Genomic DNA, 25,637 nt, shown 5'->3' with positions numbered 1-25,637 from the left:
ACGCCTGCCCGTGCCTCCACGCCGCACCGGGTAAGTTCGCCCCTGGTTTCTGCCCCTTTCCTGGGAAACCTTTAATGAGCTCAGCCTGCTCTAGGAGGACCGGGGTCCCTCTTTGTGCTCTGGACGTTACCATCCTCTTCAAGTCCACACTCCCCTTCTGCCCGGCAGCCCGCTGGGGGCCGAGTCCCCAGCCCGTACGTCTTGCCCCCTTCCTGCCGTCTTAAGCTCCTTGGGGAAGATGAGCGTAGCACGGTTGGGTTTCAACTCCCTGTAACAGCCAGGCTTCATCCATCGGTTCCCGAACAACCCCCCGATGGACACAGGGGTGGTGAGGTGGGGGTGGCACAGGGGAGGTCACAGCAGCCTTGCCCCTGCCTGCCAGGCACAGTCCCCGGGCACCGCGCAGCCCCTGGCTCCTGCCACACACCAGAGCACCGAGATGTCGCTGGGCGCGCACGTGCTGCCGGGAAGACCTCTGGGCCGGGCCCGGGCCGAGGCGCGCCCTGCGGTAGCGTACGGAGAGTCCCTTGGAGCACCCACCCAGGTCGATGCTGCCTGGGCCAGGCAAGGGTACGCGGTAGGACCTCTCGGGGACACCGACACAGCCGCAGGGATCCCCCGAGGTTTGTGGCTGCCCCTCTGTCAGGTCCTCGAACCAGGATCTGCCCCGGTCATGCAGCAGTGTCCTCTTGCTGCCCTGCCTCCAGCAGGACACGGGAGCGGGGCTCAGGCTGGGCCCATGATACGGCCCCGGTGCTCGGCTCTGGGCTCTCCGGCCCCTCCACCATCCCGGCAGGTCACAGCGAGGAAGAGGAGCTCCGGGCCGGGCCGGGTGGAGCCGACCCCCACGCAGCACTGCTCCCCGAGCCGGCTCCTGGCAGCACGAGCTTGCCCTCACGCAGCCAGCGCGGCACCAGGCACCTCTGCTCTCCCCGTCCACGGGTCCTTGCTCCCAGGAGCCGCCGGTCCCTGCCGCCCCCACGCCTAGGCAGGCACTGGGGGCTTCTGCAGCTCCCGACTCATGCCTCCTCCTCCAGGACGTGCAGCGCTGGGGTAGGAGCCCCTGTCAGGCTCCAGAGAGCCGTGCCCAACTCCCCTAGGTGCTGGCACCTTCACAGGGGCCCTGCCCCGCTGCCAGACCGGGCTGGAAGGACAGCGGGCAGCCTGGGGCCCCCCCCAGCCGCCCCCCCCACACCCCGCCCTGGGCACTGGCCCCCGCTGGTGTGGCACCGGGAGCTCCCACAGCAAACCTCGGGGTCCCAACTGAGGGGGGCTGCCCCCAGGGCCCGGCTCTCTGAACCCAGCACACAGCCCCTGGCGAGGCCAGCCCCTTGGGAGGGGCTGGGCCCAGGCTGCAGAGGGGCAGTGCCCACCAGAGCCGGGCCCTGGGGCTGGGCTCTGCCCACCCTGCGCTCAGACCCAGCGGGGGGCTGGGAGGCCCCTGGGGAGGGCCAGCCCAGGACAGCGGGAACCCCGGGCCCAGGGCTGGAGCAGCCCCACGGTGGGGGCTGGGCGCACGCCGCCCAAGGCAGCTCCTGCCCCGGCAAGACGCTGGTGGAGGGAGTCAGGACGGGCAGTGCCCCCAGACCCCAGCTGTGCCTGCAGCCCCTGCGGGGGGGCCTGGCCGCGACTGCCTCTGGGGGGGAGCAGCAGGACGGGCCGCCTGCCCCGGTGCCAGCCGCGTGCCTGTGTCCCTGCCCTAGGGCAGCCGGGGCCCCCCCCCGATTCGCACAGGGGCTCCTCCACGCCCCCTGCCTCCTCCTGACACGAGGCTGCTCTGGACGTGGCCCTGCCGCCCCAGCCTGGCCCCTGCCCCATGGGCGCTGCCAAGACACATCCAGGCCAAGACCCCCACAGGGTCCGACCGACAGGGCAGGGCAGGCAGCGCGGACTGAGCACCTCCGCCGGGCAAGCTGGAAACTGGCAGGGGCGCGGGGCGCGGGCACCGAGGGGTCCCAGCGGGAGAGCCAGCCTCGCACGAGCCGCAGGCCGCGCGCAGGGGAGCTGGGCGACAGGCACGGGGAGACTGACACGGGGGCTCAGGAGCCTGGAGGGCAGCCCCACTGCGGCGCTCGCCCATGGCAGGAACAGCCCTGCTGGCCTGAGGTCCCCGGGGCGCGGCGCAGGGGGTGGGGGTGGGGGCAGGGACGGGTCTGATCCTGCGGCGCGGGGGACAAGCCTGCCCGAGCAGCCAGCTGCCCTCAGGGTGCTGCTCTGCAGGGCCTTCCCCACCGCCTCGGCCCCTCCTCGCCCGCCCCACCCCCAGCCACGGCCCGCACACCAGCAGTGGCGCAGCGCAGGCCGGCCAGGCCCCAGCAGTCAGGGCAGGCAGACCTGCCCGCAGGCCCCTCTCCCTGCCCCGCACAGCCAGTGGGTGAAAGCACCCGGCTCCCTTCGCCCGCCTTCCCACGGGGAGCGTGTCACGGGAGACGAGCCCACCCAGCAGGGACGCCGGCCGCTGCTCCCGCGGAGACAGGGCGTGCGCTGCCCCAGGTCCAGGCTGCAGACGGGCTGGGCGGGCGCCTGGGTCTGACCAGCACTGCGCGCACGACCGGGCTGCGCCAGGGCAGAGCTGCCACCGGACTACAGGTCACGGAGGGGCCTGGGGCCCCGCCTGCAGCACTGGGGCCAGGCCCTGCCCCTCACACGGGTGCCCCAGCCCTCCTGGGGGGACTCGCCCTTTGGGAGCAGGCTCCACCCAGAACAGCAGGCCTCAAAGAGGAGCCAGAGCGGGACGGGCTGTGCACGTCTAAGTGGGAGCAAGAGATTAGGGGTGAGAAGCTGCAGGCCCTGCCAGGGTGAACATGGCCAGCGCGGCGCAGAGCCTCAGGCCGCGGCCACGTCCCCAACACAGGACCCCCCCGCACACGGGGACAGGAGGCGCCTCTTGCACCGCAGCACAGGGCCAAACTGACCATGGAGGAGCCAACAGGAGTGGCGTAGACAGGAGCACGTCTGACCAGCCAGGGAACTGCGCCGCACCACGGGGGCTCGGACCACGCGTGCGATGAGCAGGAAAGACTCGGCCCTTCAGGGGCTGCCTGGTCTCTTCTGTCCCAGATCCAGGGATCCAGTAGCCCTGGGGGTGTCACAGCAGGGAGCCTTCCCAGACATGTCAGGCAGAACATCACACAAGCAGAAATGCATCCCTGCCACAGGGAGACCCCACGCGGGGCACCCTCCTCACGCCGGGGTCCAGAGGTGCAGCCTGTGGCACCGGGAGCAGGTGCGAGGGGCGGATGAGCGGATGTCGTCCCACGGTGCTTGGGACCTCAGCCCTGGGGGCTGCCGCCCGCACCCAGGCTTTGCCACCGGCTGCTGCAGACTCCCACTCGCAGGCCGCGCGGAGGCACCGGCTCGGCCTTCTCGACGGAGCAGAGCTCGATGCTTTCCTTCCCGTGCCGGACAGCAGAGCAGAGATGGAGCCTCGGATCCATGACACACGCATGACATCAACGTCCTGTGGGCTCAACACCCAGCACAGCCCGGCGCTGCCCTCCAGGAAGAGAAGAGGGGAGGGGGGACTCCGACAGTCCTGGACACCGTTCCCACACAAGCCCAGGAGCCATTTTCCTACGAGGGGATAAGCAGGAAAGAGGCTTGACTGACGCCGGCTGCAGCACCTCTGGCGAGGGTCCCGCTGCAGGGGGAAACCCTGGTCACCACCGAAGGGGCCCGAAGGCCACCAGGCCGGGTTCAGGACCACAGTGCGGCACAAGGCAACGCAAAGGGAGCTGCCAGAGCCGCCAGCCTGCAGCCCGAGGGGATGTGCAATAGCCCAATGCACACACGGACGCGGCTGCCGACACTGTCCCTGCAGGTGCCAAGCCCCAGCTCCGCCCGGCTTGCACCAACCCACAGTCTCCAGCACGGGACATGGAGCAAGGGAGCAGCTGCATCGCCACACTACACTGCGACCTGCCCCCAGGTCCTGGCGCTGGGAGAGCAGGCACAGGCCTTCCTGCCGGGAGCTCACATCTGCCAGGGTCCCACAAGGGCTCCAGCCCCGGGCAGCACGGCTGAGGCCTCTGGTTGTGAGAGCAGCACCGTGGTCGAGGGAGGAAGAGGACGTCAGGTCAGACTGAGCCGAGCCGAGGAGACTGGGGTCTGTCCAGCAGGTGCTCCTGTCATCTTCTGCCCTGGTGGGCTCCTGAGCCACACGACTGCTGTTTCCTCTTCCTCGAGCGCGCAGAGCTGGGGGGCAGGAGGCTTTGCCCCACCCAGGCCAGCACAAGAGGCTCGGTCTGCAGGGACAGGGACAGCGCCCAACCCAGGGGCTGACAGGGGACGCGGTACTCGCACCGCACCCATCACGGTCAGGGCTTGGGAGCTGCTCTCCCAAACAGGGCGGAGGTCCACGAGGGACTGAACTGCGCTGAGCTGTGTCCACGCCCCACAGCGCTGCCTGCCCTGCTCTGCCACGGCCCTGGTCCCTGTGCCTAGCCCCGTACCCCCCTGTGCCTGGTACCAGGTGCAAGCCCTCGTCGTCCAGCTCAGCTGTGGGACACAAGCGGTGCCCGAGGGCTGCTGGACATGCGGGGGCTCCAGGGAGGCAGCAGGGCTCTCCCAGCATGCACCAGAGAGCAAGGCACAAAGGACAGCCGCAGTGCTGGGGGACCAGGAGAGGCCAGGTGCTTGCAGGCCGCAGCAGCATGTCCCACGGGGGGAGACAGATGTTAGGGAACAGCGGGGCCGTCCTGACCAAGACGACCTTGTCCTGCCTCTGGAGGTGCCGGGACAGGAGTCCAGTCCAGGCCCAAGGGGACTCCCGGCTGTGTGAAGTCCGGGAAGCCCCGACGCCCATTTCAGAGGGAACTGCGGCCAGCCCACGATCTGGTCTGTGCGGGAGGTGTTCGGAGGCGCCGTCTCTGAACGGGGCATCCTCAGGAAACAGTCAGCACTGCGTACGAAAACTGCCAAAGCTTGGATAGTGTCTCTTGCATAAAAATGCAGGGCAGTGGCTGGGGCAAGACTGGGTTGAGATAACAAGACTGCCACAAGAAAACCAAACTCCACTAATGGTTTGCAACCCATCAGGCATAAGAGTGGAGGGCCTGCGGTACCCAATGCCAGGCCCAAGCCCTTCTAATATAATAGAGGGCTTAGTCTGTCTGTAACACTTTTGCTCAAGTGTGCATGTGCCGTCACAGAGACAGGGCTCCCATCCGTCTGGGTTTCCCCAGACGTGTCCCTGCTCTTTTTAAGCTCTCTGATCACTGTCTGGGTGGGTTGTCAGGGATTTCCCTTTGCTGGGGAGGGGTGGGAGCAGGGGGAGGGCGATCACAGCCAGTGAGGAGCGCACACGGCCCTGCCTGCAGCTGAGGAGGCACAGACCCTTGTGGTGGTCCCTACCGGCTCCGATCCCCTCCCCCTGCTGCACCCCCGGAGCACGGCAAAGCCCTGGACATTTGGGTAGGGCGGGGGGAGGGGGCTGCAGCTGCGAGACGGGGCAGGGGGAGGTGAGGGTTGCCTGTCCCTGCAGCAGGGGGGGGTGGGGGGCAGCGGGGACCCTGCAGCCAGGCTGCAGCGCAAGCACCAGTGCCCGTACTCGGAGGGGCTGAGCACCCGGAGCCACCGTGGGGGGGGGGGAGGGGAAGGGGGTGAGAGGAGCCGTGGCCAGGCTGCCCACAGGGCAATGCAGCCCTACCCCAGGGCGAGGGTGCCACAAGCCTCCCCCCCTCTTCCCTCAGCCCGCTACACTGCCTGCATCAATCTGACGGGGACAGCTGGGGCCCCCGGCAGGGCTGGGGCAGGGGCTGGGGGTTGGGAATGTGGTGGGCACTGGCAGCGTCAGGGGGCTGTGGGTCAGGAGTGAGGGGCAGCAGCAGGGAAAGGGGTGGGGGGCTATGAGTCGGGAGTGAGGGCATCATCATGGCCCGGGGGGCAGGATACTGATATTTGGTGAGTGAGGGGCACTGGCAGGGCTGGGGGCAGTGGGGTGGGAGTGAGGCGCTGCCGTGGCTTGAAGGCATGGGGCAGGGTTGGGGTGGGGGACTGCGGGCAGGGAGTGCAGGGGGCACTGGCAGCACCAGAGAGTTGTGGGTCAGGAGTGAGGGGCACTAGCAAGAACGGGGGTGAGGGCCTGCTCATGGCAGGTAGACTGTGTGTGTCTGTGTGTCCATGTGCAGAGTGAGTGCACACCCGTCAGTGAGTGCATGTACGTGCGTGTGTCTGTGTGTCCACATGCAGAGTGAATGAGAGTAGCGTGTGTATGGGTGGGTGGGGGTGTGTGCGCGCCGTAGCCAGAGAGGGGACAGGGAGAAGATGTGGCATGTGCCCCCCACCCCCACCCTGGCAGAGATCCCCCAGCCTCCCCCACCACCACCAGGCAAAGAAGCCCCCCCCCCACAGCCCAGCTCCCCGGGGGAGAGGCCACCTCCAACTCTGTGTTTGCCCAGGGCGCTGGTACACATTAATCCCCCTCTGGGTGTGGGGGTGAACAGGGAGTGGGGGGTGGAAGTTGCGTACGGCCAGATGTGGAGCAGCAGCAGCGCCAGACAGGGAGTGGTGGTGGTCACCGTGTGCAAGCCCCCCCCATTCCCGGGGGGCAGCGGTGGTGCGGGGCGGGGGTAGTGGTGCTCTATTGCCACCTACCCACCCCCCTCATTCTGGATGGGCACTTCTCTAGTGAGCTAATAAGACCCACAACAAGTCCTCAGCCTCCGGCACACCTGAGGAGTGACGGTTAGAAGTACTGGCAGAGACCCGGCACACTCGTGCATAAACGTAACAAGACTCGGAGGAAGCCAGACGGCGCAAGCAGCTTTCCGTAGGAGAAACCTACAGACTCCATCGACATCTCAACGGAGCTAAACGTCACTAGAGGAAACAAAAGAACTAAAATATCCACTTGAAAGCAAAGCCTAGAAGAGACAAGAAAAGCCAGGGTGCACTGAAAACACGACTGCAAATCTATCCTGGTTAAAAGCATCCCCCCTTTCCTCCTATTTCCCCAAAGCAAACTTCCCATATCCGTCTAAAGTTTATGCTAAATCAGTCTACGGGACTGCATCCAACCCCCGTCACACTTACTGTCCCCAGTGGCCTTTGATCCTCACCACCTCGTATCTGCATTGATTAATTAAGGTATATTCCTCAGAATAGGCAGTCAGTCTCTAAATGTTTATTGTGCTAAATCAGTGCGTTTTCTCCTGAAACTCGCACCTATTGTATCAAAAGCCTGCACACTTCACAAACGCAAACAGGAAACAACTGTAATATGTGAATTCTGGCCTTGCCTGCCACATTCGGACTCTGATTAACCAGCTCTCCAGGAGGAGTGCTTTGAAGCTATACAGTTAAAACAGTACGAGAGCAAGAGAGAGCCCCAGCGAGGCGTGGGCAGTCCAGACCAGAAGCCATGCTGCCGCCCAGCCGCCGGGCGACGGACCCAGGCTCGGAGGCTGCACAAGAACTGCTTCCCGCCCGCGCTGGGTCAAGACTCGGTGCAGCTAAGATAACACTAAGGACCAACAGCTTATTTTATGTTGGGAAAGAGTCTTTTCTGTCATTTAGTTTTATACCTTGTTGGTAGTTATGAAAGCAAGCCTTTCTGCTATTCATTAACCCAATGTTGTGTCAATTCATAAAGCCCTGGGTTAGAAATGTGGTTTCCAAGTGCAACAGGCAGTCCGAGGGGACACTTCTCCCCAGATGGCCAGCGGCCCCGGGAACACCCTGGGGGGTCCACGAGGGCAAAGCAGTCGCCCTGTCCCTGCTCATCCCGTGCAGGGGTGGGGAAGAGACCTGCAGCAGGACCACGGAGGAGACGTGCGTGTCGCACTTCCCAAGGCTGCAGGACAAGACGAGACGTCTCCCCTGCTGATCCCAGGTGCCTGCAGCTGCCTCCCGAGACCTCCCTGCTGCTCCGGGTTTCTTCTCCCGCAGGAAGAGCGATCCCAAGCCTCGTCCCCTTCCTGGAGCACATCCCTCACCCAGCTGGGCAGGAAACGAAGGGGCCGGGCTGGCTGCATGGCCTCACTGTCCAAGGGCCCCTAGTTGGAGGGTCAGCCTGGAGGGGACAGGGCAGATCCCGGGCAGCCTGCAGAGCCTGCGGGTGGGGAGGAGGTGCTGCTGGAAGAGCTGGTCCCTGCACACGGATCCATCCCAGCCTGCCCTGGGGCAGAGTTGCCCTCGCATCAGGGAGGGCAGCTGCCACGTGGAGGTCACTCCAGACCCAGTCCTCCAGCTCCAGGTCTCTTCCCCTGCAGTCGCTGGGAGCAGTTTGTCTGCTGAACCTGGTCAGGGCCCCCAAGTCCCGTGTGGGTTGGACCAAGCACCTGCCCAGCGGCTGGGTCGGTGGGGCCAGGGCACTTCGCCTGGCTGGAGCTGGACACCGTAACAAGGGCAGAATCCGCCGGGGTCCTGGGCAGCCCGCCTGGCTCTTGCCTGTTGTGCCTCAATCAAATAAGAAGTCGTAAGATGGAAAATATGGGGTAGGCTGCCTCAGCTGGGACCCTGTAGCTGGGTGTAAATTCATAGGTCCAACCCGCACCTACACCGCGTCCATCTCCGCTAACGGATCTTACTGTCGTGGGCAAGGTTCCCTCTAAGCTGCACGCGTGCACGGCTGCGCACGATTACAAATCTTGCCACGCACCAACTCTCTAATGCTGCGCGCCCGCCTGGGGAGGAGCTGGGTGCGAGCGCGGCGGAGGCACCGGGGCCGGCGTGGGACGCTCGGCGAAGGGAAGTTCCTCGTTCCCCGTGCAGGGCAGGCAGCAGCTCCTCGAGGCGGGGGCAGGGCCGGGGGCTGGCGAGGGGACCTGCTCCGCACCCGGCATTGCCTCGGGGAGCGAGGAGCCCGGGGCGTGGAGCAGTTCCCCGGAGCCGGCAGAGCCCGCGCCAGCCCCGATCCCTGCCTCGCCTCACCGCGGGGAGGAGCCGTTGCCTGCCCCGCGAGGAGTGAGGAGCTCACCTTCGGTAAGTGCCCCGCGCCCGCCCCGGTGCCTCCCTTCCAGCTCTGTCAGCTGCCTGCGTCCTGGCCCACGGCTGCCCCGCAGCCCCCACTGCGCTGCTCTGGGCAGCAGTCAGCGTGGAGAAGGGTGGTGGGCAAACCGTGCCCCCTCCCACCTGCACACTTACTGCAGGACACTTACCGGCAGACAGTGCCGCGAGGGGGAGGGGGACTGAAGCGGTGCGCTCACAGACCGCTACTCCTTAGAGGGAACATTGGTCCTAGGCCATCAATAAAGCGTCACAGCCTCTCACTCCTTCCACTTAAAACACCAGCCAGATATCCCAGGTTGGGTCACAAGTTCTCGGTTCCCTGCATCACCACCCAGATCTTCATCCGCTAAAGGAATCACCTGGATACTGCCTCAAGGGAATGAAGGGGTATCACCAGCGAGCTTCCTCTCTCTCAGGCAGTCTCAATCAACCATCCCGTCTTACATTTCTGAGGATCAGCGGCCCCTCTGCTTCCTGTCCATGGTGTATCCTGCAAGAGCAAAGGCAGCACCCTGCTGGTCTGCAATCAACCCCACTGGTCTCTGTAGCCTCTGCAGATACCCCCGACATAGGGCTGTAGGCTCACTTCTTGCCCCTACATGGCTCAAAACCTGCTCTCTCAAGCTGACGGTAGCAGTGGTTCGAGTTCCCGTGCAGCCCCGTCGAGTTCTCCGGCTGTTCTCTCGCTTGTCTTCCACCCGGGAGTTTCAAACCCCAGCGCAAGAGCGGTCTCCGTTAAGGGGGCGTCCTCCCCTCTGGAGCGTCACTCCAGTCTCTCTGCCCTGGAGGACCTCCTTTTCTGTTTCTCGCGGGTCAGTCTCCAGCCCGCAGTGTCACAGCATAGATGACAGGATTTTTCTCTCTGCTACTTCCCCGGGGTCCATCGCTTGAATGCCTGCCCGCGTCTCCAAACCAGCCGGGGTAAGTTCACCCCTAGTTTCTGCCCCTATCCAAGGGAACCTCTGATGAGCTTGTCCTTGCTCTAGGAGGACTGGGGCCCCCCTTTTTGCTCTGGACACTACCGTCTTTTTACAGTCTGCACTTCCCCCGCTGCCAGGCAACCCGCTGGCTCCTGCCACGCACCAGAGAGAACCAGGCCGGTACTGGGAGCACACGTGCCGCCACGAAGACCTCTGAGCCAGGCCCCAGCTACGGCATGTGCTGCAGTACAGTGGGGACAGTCCCTCGGAGCATCCATCCGGGTCCACGCTGCCTGCACAGGGCAAGGGTACACGGTGGGACTTCTCCGTGATGCTGACACAGCCCCAAAGATCCCCGGAGGTCTGTGGCTGCCCCTCTGCGAGGTCCTTGGCACGGGGTCTGCCCCTGGTCATGCAGCCGTGTCCTCCTGCTGCCCGCAACCCAGCAGGGGAAGGGAACACACTTCAGGCTGGGCCCTGGGACATGGCCCAGCTCTGGGCTCTCCTCCTCCTGCCCCCTCCACCACCGCTGCAGGTCACGGCAAGGAAGACGAGCTGCGGGCTGGTCCTGGGGGAGCTGACCCCACGCAGCACTGCTCCGAGCTGGCTCCTGGCAGCACCGAAGCTCGCCCTCGCAGTCGCAGAGCATGGCAGCAGGTGTCTGCTCTCCCTGCTCCTGGCCCCTACTCCCAAACCGTCCCTCTGCCCTAGCAGGCGCCAAGGGCTCCTGCAGCTCCCAATTCGTGCCTCCTTCTCCAGGATGTGCAGGGCTGGGGAATGAGCCCTGCCAAGCTGCATGGAGAGCTTGGCCCAGCTCCCCTGGGTGCCAGTGGCTTCACAGGGACATCTGCTTCCCCTGCCAGGCCGTGGGCTGGGAGGAAGGGAGGCAGCCCGGTGGCCATGGGCTGGGCCCTGCACCCCTCCCTGCCGTCCTTCCTCACCCTGCCCTGGGCCCTGGCTCCTGCTGCTGGTGTGGCAGGGGGAGCTCACACCGGAGCTCGGGGTCCCAGCTGAAGAGGAGGTCCGGCCCCCAGGGCCTGGACGTCTCCAAGACCAGCACTGAGGCCCTGGCCAACCCCTCGGGAGGGGGCTGTGGCCCAGCCTATGGAGGGGGCAGTGCCCAGCACACCCAGGCTCTGCCCGACCCTGCACTGGGGCCCAGCTGAGGGATGGGAAACCCCCTGGGGAGGGGCTGGAGGGGAAGCCCTATGGTGGGGGCTGGGCACGCACAGACCAAGGCAGCTCCTGCTCCAGCAAGACTCTGGTGGAAAAAGTGGGGCAGCCAGCCCCCCAGCCCTGCCCTGCCCCTGGAGTCTCCTGGGAGCGGCCCCTGCCAAGGGTGCTTCCTAGAGGGGCAGTAGCACAACCCGCCTGCCCGGGTGCCAGCTGCACTCCTGTGTCACTACCCCGGGGTGGCTGGAGGCAGGGACCCTCCCGCTTGTCACAGGGGCCTTCCCATGTCGTCCTTCCCAGGCAGGAGGCTGCTCTGGACGTGGTCCTACTGCTCCAGCCTGGTCCCTGCCCCGCGGGCCTTGCCAAGAGACAGACCAGGCTGAGATCCCCACAGGGCCCGACCAGTGGGGCAGGGCAGGCAGCACGGCCTGAGCCCCTCCGACCCTGCGGGGGTGAATGTGGCAGGGGAGCGAGGTGGGGGCTCCAAGGGGCTCCCAGCAGCAAAGCCAGCCGCACACAGCTCCGTGGAGGCAGCCGCAGGCCTTGAGGAGGGGCTGGATGATGGGCAGGGGCAGGCTGACACAGCAGGGGCTGGCTGGGCAGGCGCAGCAGGTAGGAGCCTGGAGGGCAGCGTGGCTGCCGCTCTCGCTGATGGCAGGGAACGGCTCTGCTTGAGCCCATTACCCAAGGTCCCTGGGGCCTGGTCTGGGGGCAGGGGCCTGATCACACAGAGCTGGAGATGTGGGTGTCCCAGCAGCCAGCTGCCCTCGGGGGTGCCACTGTGTGGTCCTTCCCCACTGCTGCCTCTGCCCCTTCTCACCCACCCCATTCCCCGGCCACAGTCCACCACACCAGCAATGGTACAGCACAGGCTGGTCCTGCCTCCCAGCCCCAGCCAGGGCACAGCAGACCTGGCTGCAGGCCCCCCTCCCCACCCTGCACAGCCCTGTGTGCACAGACCGCTGGTGGAAGCAGATCCCTACTTCCGGCCCCCACCTTCCCACAGGGGACAGTCACACTGGAGATGAGCCCACTCAGCAGGGACGCTGGCTGGTGAAACAGGGCATGCACTGCCCCAAGTCCAGGCTGCAGACAGCCCGGGGTGTGGGCTGCTGGGTCTGACCAGCAGCCCAAAAGGGCTCAGCCAGGGCAGAGCGGCCGTCTGGACTGGAGGTCACCGAGGGGCCTGGAGCCCCCCTGCAGCACTGGGGTCAGGGCCTGCCCCTCATGCTGGTGCCCCAATCCCCAGCCCTGCTGTGCAGACAAGTCTGGGGGACGGCTCTGCCCAAGGGCTGTGGGGGACTCACCCATCGGGGTGGGCTCTAGCCACAACAGGGCTGCACAAGCGTGAGTGTGAGCTTGGGGTGGGAACCCGCGGTGCTGGAGCAGGGCGCAGGCTGAGGCGGGGGAGTAGGAGGCCGCGGTGTCACTGGCCCTGCGAGAGCAACGCCGGAGGAGACGGACCCGTGCCAGGCAGGGGACTAGACGTGCAGCCTGCTCCCTGCCGAGCCAGCCAGGCCCTCGGGGCACAGCTCCCCCGGGGCTCGGCGCATGGAGGAAACATGGGGCACTCTCCGTGCCCTGGAGGCTCCTGTCACCCCTGCTCAGCGGGGAGGAGCCTTTCCCAGCCCCACTTCCCGGCCCCTTCTCTAGGGCCCTGCAGCCCCCTCGCCCCAGTGACAGCCCCCACCTGCCCACAGACCCTGCCTCTGCCAAGCTCCCCCTGCTGAGGCTGGGGGGGGGGGGGGGCAGGGGAGGAGTGAGCACATCTGGGCTGGAGATAAGTATTGGGGAAATCACATTTCTGGAGTCCCTTCCTACTGGGCCCCGCGCTCTCCAGCCTGGCACGAAGGGGCCAAGAAGAGGTGGGACTGGGAGGATCTCCCCTCTGTCCCCACTCAAGGTGTGCTCCCTGCTCCACCTGCCCCCTGCGCCAGCCCCCCCCCCTTAGGCGTCCTCCAGGATCGAGGGAAGCCGTGCTTCCCGCTGTCAGGGTAAGGACCCCCCACCCCCAGGGGCTGTTACTGTCACAGGCCCTGCAATGTGGCAAGCTCCTAAAAGCCGGCAGGGCCTCCCCTAGCAGTGCTGCCAGCCAGTGGGCCTCCTGCACTCGTCCTGCCATGTGGGGCCGTGGCAGGGGCACGACGGGGAGCAGCCTCGTAAGCCTGAGGCACCTGCACGTGGGACAGAGCAGGTAAAGCGTGTCAAGACGAAAGGGCAGCATCACATAACGTGCAAGGGAGGGGTCAGAAATGTCCTTCACAGGAGCCCGTCCTCCCCGTGCCCTAGTCACGCGCTGCCCTCCCCCAGTGCTGCACTTACCGCCAGTCTGGTTGTAGTACCGCTCGCAGATTGCCCAAAGACACTTCTGAACACCTCTTGCCAGCCCTGCAAGATCTGGGTCTGGCGATCCCAGTACTCCGGGCCCTCCTGCTCTATCCAGTCCACACGGGGCTGGTCCCTCCCGGTCTCGCTGTCATACTGCACGAATTGCTGATCGTCCACGTACCCGACTCTGACAAACTCAGGCAGCTCCGGGCTGGGGTCCGACACCCCCGTATAGAAATAACGTAGTCGGTGCGAGCCTGTGAAGCGGGGGAGACACGGGTCAGACCAGAGCAGGTATTCTGGGTGGGGGGGCCACTTATCCAGTTCTGGCAAGCTGTCAAGGGCCACATGGGTAACCCCACCCCTGACAAGTGCCCACCCCTGGTCGCCATCTTGTGATGGACAGTCCCGCCCCCTAACCCCTGACCTTTGCCACCAGAAGTCCCTCCCTCCCCCCCCAGAAGTGCTCCCTTCAGCAAGGGGTTTTGCCATCTCTGAACCGGGAAAATACCAAATCATATTCTAAAAAGCGATCGTCTGCAACATTCATTTATTTGATTTTAAAAAAGTGTCCTGATGTGCAGGTGTGTGTAGTGTGCACAGAGGGGACATGCACAACAGCTTAAAATGAAGCCTGACTCTTGCATATTGTGGGGGGCTGCGGGTGTGTATAGGCAAGGTGTGGGTGGGGTTTCTGGGGGGCTGAGTGTGGGGACAGGGTGGCTGGGGTGTGTGAAGCGTCTGGGTGTGGGGTCCGTGCGTTTCACATTTTGGGGGGGGGGGTGCATGTGTATGGTGGGGTGTGCACACAACTCTTCCCCACTGCAGCTCTGGCACATCAAGGAGACCTCCAGCAAGAGAGAGGCCCCTCGTCCACCCTATCACCTGTCTTCACTGCCCCAGGAGAGGATCTGGCTCCAAGTGGGGGGTGCCCAGCAAGCTGAGGGCACTAGGAGCTGGTGCCAGGTGTAACCTTGTTAAAAACCAAACCACCCAATGAGTCAGACACAGGCAGTCACTGCACCCGCAAACACTGGATGTCACCAATGCCCATCTCTTCGCTTGCACCCCAGCCCTGCCAGGACCAGCCCCCGACAGGAGCTGCCCCTGCAGCAGAGGTGACCCACTCCTGCCAGCTCTACACCGCGTGGCTTGTACGGCACAGGCTTGCGTCGGGGTACAAAGCAGCGGTGCTTGCCCAGCAGGCTAGATGGACAGAGACCAGTTGATCCACAGGCTGGAGCTGGCCAGTGGTCCCAATCCAGCGCCTGGGACGGTTGTGGTGCGAATCCAACCAGCTATTAGGAGGAGGGAGCCCAGCCCCAACCAAATGCCACAAGGGGAAAGTGGGTTTGAGGCAGCCCCAAAACAGCTCCACAAGGGGCGGGGGCATGGCCCAGCCCTGATCCAACTGCAGTGGGAGGGGGGCATGATCCAGCTCCAAACCACTGTGTGGTGCTTGGGGTTTGGCAGTGGGCAGGGGTGGCTGTATTAATGGCCACTGCTCCCCAGCCATTATATTTCCTGACCCATGAGGAAGCCTGTGGGCCGGATGCTAGGACTCAGCGAGCCGGGGCAAGTGCATAGATGACACCGAGCTGGGCCGGGTGTAGTAGATACGCTGCAGGGTACGGCTAGGATTCAGAGTGACCTGGAAAAATTGGAGGATGGAGCCAGAAGAAATATCATGAGGTTTAACAAGGACAAGTACAAAGTCCTGCACCGAGGACAGAAGAATCCCATGCACGGGTGCAGGCTTGGGACCAAATGGCTAAGCAGGGGACAAGAAGAGGGACAGGAGCCAGCAGTGGGCCCTTGCTGCCAAGAAGGCTAAGGGCATCCAATGCATTAGTAGGAGCACTGCCAGATCAAGTGAAGCGATTATTCCCTTCTATTTGGCACTATTAAGGCCGCATCTGGAGTCCTGTGCCCAGTTTTGGTCCTCCCACTATAGAAAGGATGTGCACAAGTCGGGAGAAAGTCCAGCAGAGGCCAAAGAAAATGATTAAAGGCTGGGGAACACGACTTGTGAGGAGAGGCCAAGGGAACTGAACTTATTTAGTCCAGAGAAGAGAAAACCAAGAAAGGATTTGATAGCAGCCTTCAACTCCCTGCAAGGGGGCTGCAAAGAAGATGGAGCTGGACTGGTCCCAGTGGGAGCAGATATCAGAACAAGGAGCAATGGGCTCATGTTGCAGCAAGGGAGATTTAGCTTAGATATTAGGAAAAACTTTCACAAGGAGGGTGGTGAAGCACTGGAACAAGTAACCCAGGGAGGTGGTGATATCTCCATCCATGGACATTAAGGCCCAGCTCGATGAAGTCTTGGCTGGGATGATGTAGTTGGGGCTGGTTCTGCTCAGAGCAGGGCGTTGGACTAGATGTGGGTTGGGAGGGACCTCAGGAGGTCACATTTTCTATGATTTGGCCTGGGGAGCAGAGGTTGAGCACCCCCACTGGAAAGAACTCGCACCCCGTAGCTGGTACAACACGGCCCCTGCCCAGTGTGGAGGCAGCTGGTACTGGCCTATGGTCTCCCTCCCAGGTCAGCTCTCATCCAGCGAGGGGCCTTCCAGGAGGACCAGACTCCTCCTGCCAGGACACCGCGCCTCCACCTGGGGCTTCGCAACACAGCTTGGGCAGTGCAGCCTGAACCAGTGGGGGGGAGGGGGCAAGGGATGGGGGGGGGTCCTGCCTCTCCTCCACAGAGCTAACATACATGGGACCCAAACCAGCCCCCATAACGCCTCCATTACACCTCCAGCCCCAAGCATGGCTGTCTCCTCTGCAGCCTACGTGGCAGAAAACCATCTCAGTCTCACTCTGCTTTACCCCGGTCACTGAGAAGGGCAGGCACCTCTGCCCCATTGGCTTCAAATCACCGACTTGTAACCTGAGCTGGATACATTCCTGAGGGAGGGGGGAAACCAGCTGCCTCTGCCTATGTGACTGGCCTCGCACACCTGGGTGGGGGCTTAAAATTCCTATTGTTATAAGCAATGCCAACATGACTGGGAAGGGGCTACAGACCCTGCCAGTCTACCCAGCAACCAGGGATGCATTTGAAATTGGTTGGCTGGCAGCCAAGAGTTGCTGGTCTTCATTGGAACAGGTAAATGAGGTCATAAGGGCTAATTAGTGAAGGACTGCCAGGAGGAGGGGCAGTAGCCATGATGAAAACTCTCAGAGAAGCTGGACCATCTGAAACCGTCTCTCAACTCATGATCAATGAGCTGTCTGCCTCCAGAGAGAATCCCCACCTGCCTCTGGATGACACTTGGGAGCTACCTGAGATCTAACTAGATATACGGCTTGCAGCAAGCCAGACATGTGATCAAAGGCTACCACATCCACTGTTTGCTCTAAGGGATTTCTCTGATATTGCTCTACCCTGTACCTATTCCAAACCTACTCCTTGTGATCAATACAATTCTCTTTTGTCCCTAGCATGGGAGACTTTATTGGAAGAGGGGCCTACATTATGCCTTGAGGTCCCCTTGGTTCGGCTGACTAAGGGAAACCTATTTGTGCTTCAGACTGAGGGAAGCACCCCAAGTTCTTGCAGTGGGTCTAGTACCCTCAGGGACTGCTAGGCCTGTGTTTCCCAGGGGGCACAGGTCCAAGATCAGTACAGACCCTGGGTGGTAGCAGTGTTACCCCCAGGCTTGCTTGCAGATGTGCTCCAGGAAGAGGGTTGGCCAGACGCGAGGCACCCCCGGGGAGGCACTCAGAGCCTGGAAGGTGGTCAGGCATAGTAAGGGATGACTCAACACAGGAGCACCTCCCACCTGCCTGCCACAGACTAACTGGCACCAAACTGCCTGTTTCCAGCCAAGCTGGTTATGGAAGACAAGGTCTTGTACCCAAGCGCCCTGCCTCCCGCACTGCCCCAGTCCACCCACTGATCCAGGCTGGGAGCCCACCACCTCTGAGCGAGCTCCTGCCACAAGCGCCTGGTGCCGGAGTCCCAGTCCCAGTCCCAGCCTGGGCAGAGCTGGGCTTGCAGCTCCCCGGGCAGCCCTCACCTCCCGGAGGGGCCCAGACCCTGCCAGGCCGAGTGAGAGCAGATCCTGGCAGCGCCCAGGCAGTATCAGTGCGTGCCCTGCACGTGAGCTGCCGTCCACTGATGACGGAGCTGCCGTCCACTGATGCCCGCGTCTGCCAGCGTCCAGGGCCCCGCAGTCTGCACCCCGGGACTCACAGCCAGCCGCCTGTTTCCTAACCCTGGCCAGGGACACGCAACCCTGGTGCCCACAGGACGGCCACGGCCCCGTTAGCAGGAGGAGCAGGGCCAGCCTGGCCCTCGTCTCTCCTCCCTGCATCCCGGGTGTCCGGGTGCCCCCCGGCCGGTCTCGGGTCCCTGACCCCCCAGCTCGGGTCACGTGCACGGCACTCCCGGCCCAAGGCCCTGCCCCGGCACCAGGGAGAGGACAAACACCGCGCGCGGCGCCAGGCGGATCCCACGCGGGCAGCGGGGCGGGGGAAGCGCGACCCGGCCCGCCCCGGCCTCTCCCCACAACCCCACGCCGCCGGCACGCGGGACCCGCCCCCGGCCCCGACACCCACCGGGGCTCGCCGCCGCCGCCAGCGCCATCACCGCCGCCGCCGCGAGCACGAGCGCCGCCGCCATCCGCCCGCCCGAGCGCCGCGCCCCAGCCCCCCCCACCATTTATAGCGGGCCACGCCCCCCGCCGCCATTGGTCGCCGCCCCGCCCGCCCAATAGCGGTCGTCCGGGCGCTGACGGCGCCGGTTGCTGGGCAGATCCCGCACTCACTCCTTGCTGCGGGGAAGCGAAACCTCCGGGCCCGCGGGGGACACCGCCCCCGCGTCATCCCGGGCGTACACCGCACCCACCCCCACCCCCGCCCCAGCTTTTCCCCGCGCTCGCCGGTGGCGGGTGCGGGCAGTCGGGGGGGCGCGCGGCTTTCCCGAGGAGACGCCGGGGAGCCCGGGGCCGCGGGCTGCGACTCCACGGGTCCGCGCCCGGCCCCGCACGGGGCTCGGCCCGGGACAGCCCTGCCGGGAGCCGCCCCGTCCGGAGCCCGCTGCCCCGTCCCGCGGGGGCGTGCGGGGGGGGTCCCCGGCCCGGCCCGTGCGGGAGCAGGAGCGGCCGGTGCTGCCGCCGACGGGCGCGGGCAGACGGGCAGGGGTGCGAGCAGAGCCCGGGGCCGCCCGCCCCGCCGCTCCGGGGCCCCTTTCATCTCCTCGCCCCGCGGCGCCGGGCGGCACTCCGCCGTTGCGGGGCCGGGGCTGGGCAGCGCTGCGGGGACTGTCGGTGCTGGCCCGCGGGGCCCTGCCCTGGCCCGGGGCTGCTGCCGGGGTCGGGATACCGGGGGGGCAGGACGCGCTCCGCGGCCGCTGCCCGTTCCCGCCGCTGCGGCTCCCGCCCGCCCGCGTCCCAGCGCCGCCGCCTGCACGCGCTTCCTCCTCCTCGCCGCTGCGGGGGCGCCTCCCGGGGCGGGCGGCGGGCTGCGGCCGGAGAGCAGCGCCCCCCCCCGCTTCGTCCGCCGCCTCCAAGGAGCGGGGCCGGCGCCCCACAGGCTCCAGGGCCCCGCTGCTGGGGCAGGGAGCATCCGGGGGGGTTCCTGGGGTCCCGGGTGGAGAAATCCCCTTGCGGGGCCGGGGGGGGGGGGGGCTGCCACACTGGATCCGGAGTCCAGACCAGCGCCCCGCCGCCGCAGCCGGGCGGTCGGCTCCTCCCTGCCGGGGAGGGAGACCCCCGCGGCCCGTGGGGTGCGAGAGGGGCCTCCTCCGCCCGGGGGGGGCACGGCCGGGACTGCTGAGCAGCACCGCCCCGCGGGGGGGCGCCACCGGCACGGGCCTGGGGCCGGGCTTAGCGCGGGGGTCTGGAGCTGGGCTCCGGGCGAGGGTCGTTGGGGGCGGGGCGGGGCTGGGCCTCGCTTGGGCCGGGGGACTTGCTCACCCCCGGGGTGCCCGTGAGAGCCCCGCCCGCCGCGCCCTGCCCCGGCCCGGCTCTGGGACCCCCCGGCCCTGCCCTGGCCCGGCGGGGGGCTCTTTGCACTCCCTGTGGCGGGGCGGGGGCCTGGCTGAGCCTGTCTGCATCATGCTGCCCCCTTCTAGCCCCCCCCACCCGGCACCCCCGCCCCCGCCTGCCCCGGCACTGCCCCCGCACCCGAACTGCACCAGACTTGCTACCCCCCCCCCCCAGCTCCCCTGGGGTCCTGCCCCCCCAGACCGTTTTGGGGGCCCCAAAGCCCCTTCCCCCGAAGCCCCCGGCACTGCCTCTCACGTGACACTGCCTCTCACGTGACCCTGCCCCCACCTCACGGGGCAGGAGGGAGACACCTGCCCCCACCTTTGAGGAGAGAGGGGCAAAAGGGATTAAATGCCCCCTTCCACTGCCTCCATATTTGGCCTGACGTCACTAGATTTTGCCCCGCGGGGTAAGAAGTGGGGCTCACCCCAGTGGGAAGGGGTGCCTAGGAGTGACCGAGTCCCTCCTCCCCCAAGCAGTGTGTGTGTGGGGGTCGGGGGTTAAACCCTCCTGTCCTCATCCCCAGCGCTGCGGGCTAACCCCCCGTGTTCCCCCCCCCCCAGGCCAGAGGGTCTCCATGGCGGGGCAGTCATGCTCACCGGCATTGCGGGGGGGGGGGGCATACTAGCTGCCCAGTCCATAGTCCCCGGAGCCCCCCGCCCATGTTGCCCGTCCCAGACCCCCCACCCGGCATACACTGCCCCCCCAGCTGCCGCGGGACCTTCCGTGCCCCTCACCCGGGGGTCCCGCTGCCCTGGCCTGGGGGGGGTCCCGCTGGCCGCTCCGGGCTATTTCTGAGGCACCCCCCGCTGCTCCCAGCCCTGCTGCCCCTCGGGTGCCAGCGACACCCAGAAACACCCCCCCCCCGCCCCAGAGACCCCCGCCCGGGCGCTGTGCGCACCAGAGCCTCCCTCCGGCCGGCCCGAGGTGGGGAAACTGAGGCCAGGGCGGGAAGCAGGGTGCCTGGGGGGTCCCCGCGAGGGGGAGGGGGCTCTGGGGGGAATGGAGTCGGGACGCCCGGGGCCCCCCCCAGCCGGGGCAGGGCCGTGGGGCCGGGAGCAGGCGCTGACTCGCCGCGGCCCCGGGACGGCCCCCCCCCGCTCCGCCTCGGGCCCCCCCGCGCCGGGAGCCCGCCCCAGTGCGGGTCAAGGCCTCTCCCGCGGGGGTGTCTGGTAGAAAGCCCCGGGCTGGGAGCCGCTCCCCGCGCTTCCGCTTTCGCTGCTGGGCGGGGGGGGACAGGGTCCCCCGCAGGCAGGCTGCCCCCCGCCGCTGCCTCCAGGGGCGGGGCTACGGGAAGGGCCCTTTAAACCCCCTCAGCCTGCGGGGGTAGCGCCTGCCCCGGAGGGGTGCGTGGGGCACGGAGGGAGCGGGGGGGAGGAGAGCCCGGAGTCCCGAGCCCCCCCCCCCGCTCCGACCACGAGGCCTGACCCCCGCCCCGGAGCCCGGGGGGGTCTCAGGCAGCGCCGGCGCAGCCCTCTCGCAGCTGGGGGCGCAGCCCCGCCCCCCCGACCGCTGGGCTCCCGCCGGCCCGGAAGACGTCCCGGCTCGCGGGGCCCCCCCCGCCGGTCCCTGTTGCCCCGCACGCACCCCGCGCAGGCGCACGAGGCGGCTCGCAGCCCGCCCGGCGCCCCCTGCCGGCCGCGGCGCGCGGCTCGTGTCAGGATCTCGGCTGATTTCCGAGAAAGGCCCGGGGGGCGGGGCAAGCAGCCCCCCGCCCCGCCCCCTCCCGCCCTTCGGCAGGGACAGTCCCCGCCCCACGGCCCGGGCCCATGCGCAGGCGCCGCTGCCCCGGGCTACTGCATCGCAGCGCATGGGGGGGGGGGCAGGTCTGGAGGGACCCCCGGGCAGGGGGCTGGGCTGCGCTTTTCCTTTTTTTTTGGAAAAGTATTTATTTCTATATCCTCTCTCTAAGAGCCCCAGCCCGTCTGTCCGTCCCCAGCGCTTTCTGGGCACTGACTGGTCGTCTGGAAACAACGAGTCCGAGTGAGCTCCGAGACCCGCGCCGCTCCCCGGAGGGGTCTGTGGCCCACAAAGTGGACGGGGGTGGCAGGGCCAGCAGCACTGGCCTTGCGCCCCCCTCCCTGCCCCCACGGGCCCTGCTCGCTGGAGGCGGCAGTGGTGTGGGGTGCTGGCTGAGGGGGACGGGGGACAGTGGGGCAAGCTTCCCCCCCAGCCCCCCCCCCGCTCCTGGCAGGCAGAGGTGGCGCAGGGTGCCACAGCAGCCCACCCTTGCCCCATGCAAAGATCAGGGGGCCACATGCCCCCCACCCCCTTGGCTCCCTGGCACTGTGCCGGGCTTTTCTCAGGGATGACGCAGGGCAGGTACGGGGGTCCTGGCAGCTCCGTCCCCTCTGTCCCAGTGGGGCAGCCAAGGCTGGCCCCGCTCTGCCCCCCGAACTGTGGGGCTCAGGCCAGCGTGGGGAGGGGGAGGCAGCCGGGTCTGGTGTGGGACTGGGGGGCGGCGGTTTCGTGGGGGCCGCCGGCACTGGGCAGCAACCCCAGGCACAGGGGAGGGAGCAGCTGCCCAGGTGCATGGGCCCCAGCCCTGAGCCCAGGCCCAGCTCTGCTCTGCTCCCTCCTGATCCCTGCCCTGTCCCAGCCCCACTTCCCCCCAGCCCTTTCCCCTCCCACAATGACTTTCCTGCCTAGGAGGTGCAGGGTGCAGGCGTGGGGGCATGCATGTGCATGCTCAGCTTCTCCCCCTCCCATTTTTTCTCCCTCTGCCTCTGTGGGGGGGAGGGACTGGGGCTGGACCCGGAGGTGGAGGTGGGACGGGGCCGGACAGCAAAGTGGTGGGTCCAGGCGTGGGGGGGGCCGGGGGCACACAGGGCTGGATGCAGTGCCCCACCCCCACCCCGGCTCCCCATGGTTCTTGATGGGCAATTTGCCAGTAAATATATGAGAGATGTGACAGATTGTTAGAGGGGTCAACTCTGGGGTCTGAGCGCCTGCTGAGGAGCAGGTTTTGGCTTTCCACAGGGCGGACCTGGAACGGGATGAAGCGGTGGAAGTGGGCTGTCGGGGCCCCTTGCTGCTCAGTCAGGTGCCCGTAGCGGGCCACTTCTCTGGTCAGGGTTATGAACCTGTCACCCCCAGGAGTGCGTGAACTCTCTTCCACACCTCTCTGGTGTACGGGCAGTCCCAGAAGAGGCGGTCGATCGTTTCCTCCCACCGGCAGGATTGCCTGGGGCAGCTGGACAGGCCTCTGCCCTGCGCTGTTTCTCCATGGCTGCGTGAGCAGTGCCCTGTGGGCTCCCGGCCAGTCCACGTCTCTGTGCATCTTCTGCAGGTCCTCGTGGGAGAGTCACTCCCGCACGGCCTGGAGCTGTCACCAGGCAGTAGGTCTGTGGGTGGCATGATGTCTCTTGCCCGTACTGCTTGCTGTATCCTGCCGTGGTTCGCCGAGGGGCTAGGGCCACGTCAAGCAGCTTCTGTTTCTCCTGGAAGTGTTTCAGGACCTAGCAGATCCATAGGGACAGCACAGCTCACGAGCTCCCATTGGTCATCGTGTACACCTGCCACTGTCACAGCAGCTGCCCTGCAAAATGCTTGGCAAACCTGGCTGTTTTGGATTCCATCCCCGCTGCCAGTTTGCAAACCTGGCTCATGTACTTGTCCCAGAGGAACAGCAGGACGTCTGGCATGCCCCTGCCTCCAGACCGTTTCATTCGGTACAGCTTGGTCCTCGCCATTTTCTCCCACGTGGCTATCCGAAAGAAAGCTCACACGGCTCTCTGGATTCTGGGGACGACTTGCTCCGCGGCGGGGAAGAGCAGGCGGTGCGCAGAAGCATCGGCAGTCGCACCCCCTTCCTCGGCGTCATGCACCGCCCCCACCGACGGGCCGCGTGATGGCCAGGAGTGCCAGTCTCTGTTTGGTCTCGGCCTCCGTCTTTTCACATGCCGTGTGTCCCATCCGGTCTGGGTCAAACTCCATCCCATGGGGAGCGGAGACCCCCAGGGCCCACAGTCCCTGAATTCGCCCGGGCTAGGAGGTGCGGTTGTTCGCATTGAGCTCGGCCCGTCCAGCTGGTGTGTTCAGCGCTGTTTCCACTGAACCCTTGTTCTTGCGTGTGATGTTCAGGGTGTCCGTGTCAGCACGGACTTCCATCTCGTCCCTGTTGCTGCTGGGATCGGCGCACCGCTGATCCCGGGGTGCTGCCTGAGCCGCGGCGCCAGTGTCTCCACTGCGCAGATAAACAGGATTGGGGAGAGCGGGCAGCGCTGCCTGACGCCCGACTCTACCGAGACCGGGACTGTCAGGGACATGTTCACCAGGGCCCTGCTGCTCACATTCGTGTACAGTGACTTTATTCGAATGACAGAAGTTGTTGGGACTCCCATCGTCTTCAGTGTGTGCAGTAGCAAGTGATGGGGTGCCTGGTCCAAGTCGAGGTTGAGCACAGCAGCTTTCTGTCCCCTCTCCCCCGGTAGTGTCGTGCACCTCACAGCTGCATCAGGGCATCATGGATCTGTCACCCCAGCACCGGGCACACCTGGTCCTCGTGCATCACTGCACCTCTAACAGATTAAAATGCTTGGCCAAGACTGGCCATTGGCTTGTAGGCGAGGGTCAGGAGCGCTATTGGATGCCAGTTTCTCAGGTCTTGCCTCCCTCCCTTCTTGTAAGGAAGGGTTATGAGGCCCTCCTCCACCCTTGCTCTCAGGCGGGGCTGCTGCACGTGCTCTCTCTAAACCTCCGCCTGGTCCCAGAAAGCGACACAGAAGTCCTTGGGCAAGCTGTCTGCCCTGGGAGCCTTCCTGCTCGGAAAGCTGCGAAGTGATGTGTTGATCTTCTCCAGTGCCCACTCCTCCTCCATCTTCTGTCCCTCGTCCTCCCTGAAGACCCGTGTGAGCTTCTGCAGCCAGTCCTGCATGGCCCCTGGGCCCGCTGGTTGTGCCGTGTAGAGATCCCAGTAGACCGCTGCCACCATCTCGAGCATCCCCTCGTTAGACCAGTGCTCCGCCCCGCCCCGTCTACCAAGCTTCCTCCTTGGCTTCCTTGATCTTGCTAAAATAAGCGACCACTCCTCCCCCTCCTGCGCCCAGGGGGCCCAGGCCAGGAAGATCTTGCTGGCCTGTTCCCTGTACCAGGCCCTGATACAGGTCTTCACCTCCCACATGGCCTCCCTCGCGTCTCAACCCCAAGCTGCCTGCTTGTGCACGCTTTGCACCCTGTGCTTGGGGCGGTCCTGTTGCCTTCCCTGACCGCAGGCTTGCGTCCTTCTGGCCTTGCAGGAGAAGTCTCTTCTTCTCTCTTTCACACTGGCCCACCACCCTGTGAGGTCTGGTATCTGGGTCATAGTTGGTCGGGTCGGAAGGGACCTGAGCAGAGCATCGAGTCCAACCCCCTGCCATGGCAGGAAAGAGCACTGGAGTCAAACGACCCCAGCAAAGTGTTCATCCAGCCTCCTCTTAAAGCCCCCCAGGGTAGGGGCCTGCACCACTTCTCTTGGAAGTTGGCTCCAGATCCTAGCCACCCTGACCGTGAAGTCGCACCTCCTGATGTCTAGCCTAAACCTACCCTCTGCCAGCTTGTGACCGTTATTCCTGGTCCCTCCTGGCGGTGCTCGGGGGAACAGGGACTCCCCCAGTACCTGCTGATCCCCCCTGACTAGTTTGTAACAGGCCACTAGCTCCCCCCTCAGCCTTCTTTTGTGGAGGCTGAACAGGTTCAGGTGCCGTCGCCTCTCCTCGTAGGGCCTGCCCTGCTGCCCCCAATCATGCGAGTGGCCTCCTCTGGACCCTCTCCATGCTGTCCACATCCCTCCTGAAGTGCGGCGCCCAGAACTGGACGCGGTACTCCAGCTGCGGCCTGACCAGTGCCGCATAGAGGGGGAGGATCACCCCCCTGGACCTGCTCGAGATGCATTTGGGGATGCATGACAAGGTGCGGTTGGCGTTCCTGACTGCCTCCCCACACAGCCGGCCCATGTTCAGCTTGGCGTCAATGATGACTCCAAGATCCTTTTCTGCCTCTGCCCTGACAAGAAGGGAGTTTCCCAGCCTGTAGGTATGGTGCTGGCTCTTCCTCCCCACGTGCAGCACCTTGCACTTGTCGGCATTGAATCCCATCCTATTCTCATCCACCCTACCCCGTGTAACGTGTCTAGGTCTGATTGCAGCCTATTCCTCCCTTCTAGTGTGCCCCGGCTCCCCACACTGCCCCCAGCAGCTACACGGCCCTGGTGAATACTAGTCCTAGTGGCTGGCCTTCCAGCTTTGGGTCATCTGCAGCCTGGATCCGGAAGTGCTTTATTTCTGCATTGGAG

General features: G+C 65.6%; 2 protein-coding genes across 3 annotated transcripts in view; one reads left to right on the top strand and one right to left on the bottom strand.

Moving 5' to 3' along the window:
* Positions 1-18,046, bottom strand: part of LOC149852930 (class I histocompatibility antigen, F10 alpha chain-like) — a 49,665-nt gene extending 31,619 nt beyond the window's left edge. The window contains exons 1-2 of one of the 2 annotated variants that reach the window (XM_090028479.1): positions 17,937-18,046; positions 13,365-13,627 (exon numbers count right to left, since the gene is read on the bottom strand). In XM_090028479.1, the coding sequence (XP_089884605.1) occupies positions 13,365-13,627; positions 17,937-18,039 (366 nt within the window). In that variant the 5' untranslated portion in view covers positions 18,040-18,046. Of the gene's footprint in view, positions 1-13,364; positions 13,628-17,936 lie in introns of those variants that run through there. The other variant, XM_090028478.1, reaches the window with a different exon arrangement.
* Positions 1-25,637, top strand: part of LOC149852907 (BOLA class I histocompatibility antigen, alpha chain BL3-7-like) — a 622,447-nt gene that overhangs the window by 75,531 nt on the left and 521,279 nt on the right. The window lies entirely within an intron of this gene.

This window comes from Crocodylus siamensis, chromosome 15 (genome assembly GCF_052110815.1).
Source record: "Crocodylus siamensis isolate JL-2025a chromosome 15, ASM5211081v1, whole genome shotgun sequence".
NCBI classification, from domain to species: domain Eukaryota; kingdom Metazoa; phylum Chordata; order Crocodylia; family Crocodylidae; genus Crocodylus; species Crocodylus siamensis.
This window is presented reverse-complemented; position numbering and strand designations above follow the sequence as displayed.